General features: G+C 34.7%; 1 protein-coding gene across 1 annotated transcript in view; it reads left to right on the top strand.

Annotated features, from left to right (window-relative positions):
• LOC122251552 (uncharacterized) overlaps positions 1 to 4,770 on the top strand; it is a 20,549-nt gene extending 15,779 nt beyond the window's left edge. Inside the window, exon 17 of the mRNA XM_043013578.2 lies at positions 1 to 4,770. This exon is cut by the window's left edge and continues 767 nt beyond it. Within this exon, the coding sequence (XP_042869512.2) occupies positions 1 to 1,064 (1,064 nt within the window). The 3' untranslated portion in view covers positions 1,065 to 4,770.
• Positions 4,771 to 5,000: the final 230 nt, after the last annotated feature.

Genomic DNA, 5,000 nt, shown 5'->3' with positions numbered 1-5,000 from the left:
CTACAGGATTTGTAACTCCTCCACCAGCAGGTACACAGACCTCGCCTGGGTATACTAGTGTACATCACCTTGATTCAGGAGCAGAGGCCAGGCCACAGCCAGTTGCACAAAACCAAGAATCTAATGTTGAGACTCATGGTTCAAATATTTACAAGGACCCACGTGAGTTCATGAATATAATGAAGCAAAAGAAATCTACAGGAACTGTAACTCCTCCACCAGCAGGTACACAGACCTCGCCTGGGTATAGTAGTGTACATCACTTTGATTCAGGAGCAGAGGCCAGGGCACAGCCAGTTGTACAAAACCAAGAATCTAATGTTAAGACTCATGGCTCAAATATTTACAAGGACCCACGTGAGTTCATGAATATAATGAAGCACGAAAAATCTCCTACAGGATTTGTAACTCCTCCACCTGTAGACACACAAACCTCGCCTGGGTATAGTAGTGTACATCACCTTGATTCAGGAGCAGAGGCCAGGACAAAGCCAGTTGCACGAAACCAAGAATCTAATGTCGAGACTCATGGTTCAAATATTTACAGGGACCCACGGGAGTTCATGAATATGATGAAGCACGAAAAATCTCCTACAGGATTTGTAACTCCTCCACCAAAGTCTGATGAAGTATCATTTTCTCGTACTTATGGACCAAGTATTGAAGACAAAATAAAAAAATCATCAGCTCAGAAGACCAAAATTCCATTCGAAACTCAGTTAGCAAACCCTTCAGCGGGATATGTGCCATCACAGCTTATACTAAGTTTCATAAGTCAAAATAATGAACCGAAACAAATGCCAAAGTGTAGCGGAACAGAGACAGAAAAGGAACTTGTATCTCCTCTCCTTAGAAATGAAGCTGGAGCTCATAATTCAAATGTCCACAAGGATCCACAGGAGTTCATGAATAGGAAGAAACACGAGAATTCTCCCACAGGAGCTGTAACTTCTCCAGGCATACAATCCTCTTCTGGGTATAGTAGTACATATACTGTTGAGGCAGAGTCCAAGAGGAAGCCAGTCACAGAGGAGCAAGACTCTAAAGGAGAGACTAGAGGGTAAGTGATGCTAGACTTCCCATTTGAATCGAAGCAAAAAGAACATTAAATGTCAGGTTGATACTAGCTCTGAGTCTCCATAGTTGTCAGATAAAGATTAAAAAATCTGATGAAACAACATATTCTCGTCAAATTACAACAAGAACCGATGGCAAATCAAACATTTCATAAGATCAGAAAGCCAAAACTTTGCCCCTAATTCAGTTTGTCCTCCAGTTTGACCTTCAGTGCCAGCACATTTTAGTCTCAATTTTACAAGTCAGAATAGTGAGCTGAACCAAACACCAAATCGTGATGGACACGTGGAGGGAACAGAGGCAAGGAAGCCAGAAAAGAACTTATTTCTTCTGTCTTAATTAAACAGTTCCTGTAACTCATGAAGCCCAAATGAAAGTCCTTTGTCACAGTATTCCACTTGGCGGCCCCGTGCATGTACCACCGACGGCAGTACTACGTGTGTCGAAGAATATCAATGCACCGAAGAGTTGTTTCCGTTCAGCGAGAACTTTATCGCACCAGTGACCTCTAAGTCCGGATCACACACTTCCTATTATTCCCCAGCGCAACATAGGGAAACTTTTTTTTCACGGCTGGACGACCTTTTTGAAGTTTGTGACATATTCTTTTCGTGACAGATAGTGTGCCAAGTGTAGCTATATCAAAACCAAATAAGTTTGAAGTACTGCCGACTCACATGGGTTATCCATGGACATTTTGGAAATCAAAGAAAACAAGAAAGAAACAACTGTCTTTAACTGTGAACAATGTTAACTATTCATGACTATCAAAAATTGTAATGCTAATGGACATAAGGTGGGCATTGAAATACGTCGTAATTTTCCCTGTAATACAGCTGTACTATTGCTGTAATACAGATACTGTAATACAGAGAGAGAGTGAGAGAGAGAATGAGTGAGTGAGTGAGTGAGTGAGAGTAAGTGAATGTGTACAGCATATATCACATTTCTATGGTGTATCCATTATACGGTACCTACGTTTACGTGATATTTTAATATATATATATTTTTTTTCAACTATAGAAGCATAATGTTTATAAGTGAAGTGTAAATGCAACATCGCTTATATGAGATTCTTTAACAAAACATATCAGTTCCAAGAGAAAATACTATGAAATGTTATGCAATTCATACTGAAATGTCTAACATGCAGATATATGTATCTTTATAAGTTGTTATTGTGATAATTACAAATATTATCACTGGTATCATCATTATAATTACTTTTACAAAATAATGATGCTAATCATCTTTATACTTAATGTCATTATCGTTAGTTATTGTTATTTTTGTTCATCTTAGTAATAGCAGCAATATTAGAATTAGTATAAGTATCAATAAGATTTTGATTATTATTAAAACTTGTATATTTACTGTACTGATTATAAAAACTGCGAAAATCCATCATAAAGGGTTAGACCAGCTCTCAATGACAATAACAATGACAAAACTCTACGGGAGAATATCCATATTTGCCTGACTGTCTTTTGATCTTACTAGTTTTCCATCCACTTCACATTCAGTGTACATTACGTATAGGGGATTTTAATTCTATATATAGTTTGAGGACCATATATCAATGACAGTATACGACATACATAAGCAGACTTTATCCCGAGGTGGCAGGCTATATTACGTGCGTGTGAAAGCTCTTGTTCATAATAAAGTTTGTACTTGACTGGTTCTTTAGTTAGTTACTTATAAGGATAACAGAGTATACTGCAGACAGTAACATAGCACTTTTTTGCACCTAGTCCTCACTGCGTATGATAGAGGCTACATTCATCTGGAAACTAGTGATCGGCTGTAGGTTCTTTATTATAGAAGAAATGCAGTGCAAACCAATTAGTGTGCAAAATTACCGGCGGCGTCTTTGGGAAAGGCGACTGCGAGGGACAGGCAGCCTAGGGGCGAACCGGGAGAAAGAGGGCCAGCACTAAGCAAACTAAGTTGGTAAGAGTTCTTTTAGCCTCGTAATTCCTGCTAAGTCAAGGTTTGAGAGTCATATTCAGCGGCTCACAGACTGCCCTCAGACACTAAGCAATAAATAAGCTATAAATTATATCAGAGTAAGTTTATATCGTGTAAAATAACGGCGTCACTTTATCCATTTTGTGTGAAAAGCATCACATTTTACAGTCCCTAAACATGATCGTGCTGATCGCTTACTAAGGTTACCACGTAATAAGCAAAGAGAAGATATAGACTCTGGAGTACATCTCTCAAAAGCTGGAAATCAGTCGCGTGAATCAAAATGTCTGGTTTTCGCATAAAAAAGAAATAATCATCTACGGCAATGTGATGTTGTGACTGCGAACATTAGGTTTAGTTATAGGCGGTACTGGCAGGCGAATAAAACATGTAACGTGGAAGAAAATTAAATGCAAAAAATACTATGAAGAATATAAGATGACTCATGTAGGTTAGATTTCAGAGTAGTATGTAATACAAAGTTTCAGGTCGCCTAGCATGGGTTACAGAAAGCTCTGCATTTTTTTCATGTACCATCCTAAATTCAAAATGTAATAACATGTTATGACTGTAAATCAAATATAACAAACCCTTGCCATGTACTACTGATCTACTAGAGAACATAACCATACTATATCCTAGATTTGTAATGTGATGTAACATAACCAGAAAATATAATCATATTATATCATATATCTTCCAATATAGTTCAGGAATTTTATATACTGCAACTGGAATATTAGAATATATACTCATAATCCCTAAATGTGAAAGGTAGTTTAAGGGAATGACTAAACAAAAGAATACGAACGTTAATTAATGGTGATAATAAGGATACTAGCTGTTGTTATTGTAGTTAGCTGTTTGTTTGTTACAGTGATTTTGATATCTTTTCTTATCACAGGTACTATTATATCATTATTGTTGTTGTTGTTAGTGTTGGCATAACCACCATCGTCATTATTATCATGATCCTTATTTTCATCACCATCACCCTCATAATTATTTTCAATATCATCATCATCATCAACATTATCATTATCATTACCATGATGTTTATATCGGAAATATTATCATATGATTATCACATGGTTATCATAGTTGTCCTCTCGTCATTAATGTTGTTATTGTGATTATTGCTATTGCTGTAAATGTCAGAAAGACTTAGGTGTTATTATTGTTATTATGGTAAATCTTATCATCATCATTATATCATCATTGATATTATTATTCTTATAATTATTGATATTAATATCATCTTGATAGTTCTCGTATTTACTGTTGTTTTGTACTGTCTGTTATCATCATTATCCTCTTTATCATTATTATCATTACCATAATTATTATCATTGTTATCATCCATAATCATAAGAGTGATGATGATAATGATAATCATAATAAAGATGTTAACAAAAATTATCATAATGATAATAGCGATCTTTATCTTTATCATTATTAGTATCAATTCCACATCGTTGTTTTTACGGTAATCATCATTATTACCTTTACTACTATTATGACAATTATCATAATCGTTATTATCTTTTATCATACCTTTTATCATGAGTACTATTGGAGGTTTTCATCATTATTGTTATTATTCGTGTTACAGCATTTAATGATATATCTATGATGAATTAATCACATTTGGCATAGTATTAGAATACATTGTTACTATACTATTACGCAAGTGTTATATATGATAATAAAAGTGATTTCTAACTAGGGTTATGATTATCATTTTGAATGGTTTTCTTATCATTCTTCCTAATGTTACTAATTAATGAATATTATCAAAACTAATCACACATGCAGTTAATGCAATCTTTATCGTTACTATTACCATTATTATTTATATAATCATTATTTCTATTATCTTGATTATCTTTATTTCTTGTTATTATTATCATTTTTATCATTATTATTGTTATCATTGATAGTATTATTATTAT

The sequence above is a fragment of the Penaeus japonicus genome, unplaced genomic scaffold, assembly GCF_977035675.1.
Source record: "Penaeus japonicus unplaced genomic scaffold, GWHDUDI00000001_assembly GWHDUDI00000001, whole genome shotgun sequence".
NCBI lineage: Eukaryota > Metazoa > Arthropoda > Malacostraca > Decapoda > Penaeidae > Penaeus > Penaeus japonicus.
The sequence above is the reverse complement of the archived record's forward strand: the minus strand, read 5'-3'. Positions and strand labels throughout refer to the sequence as shown.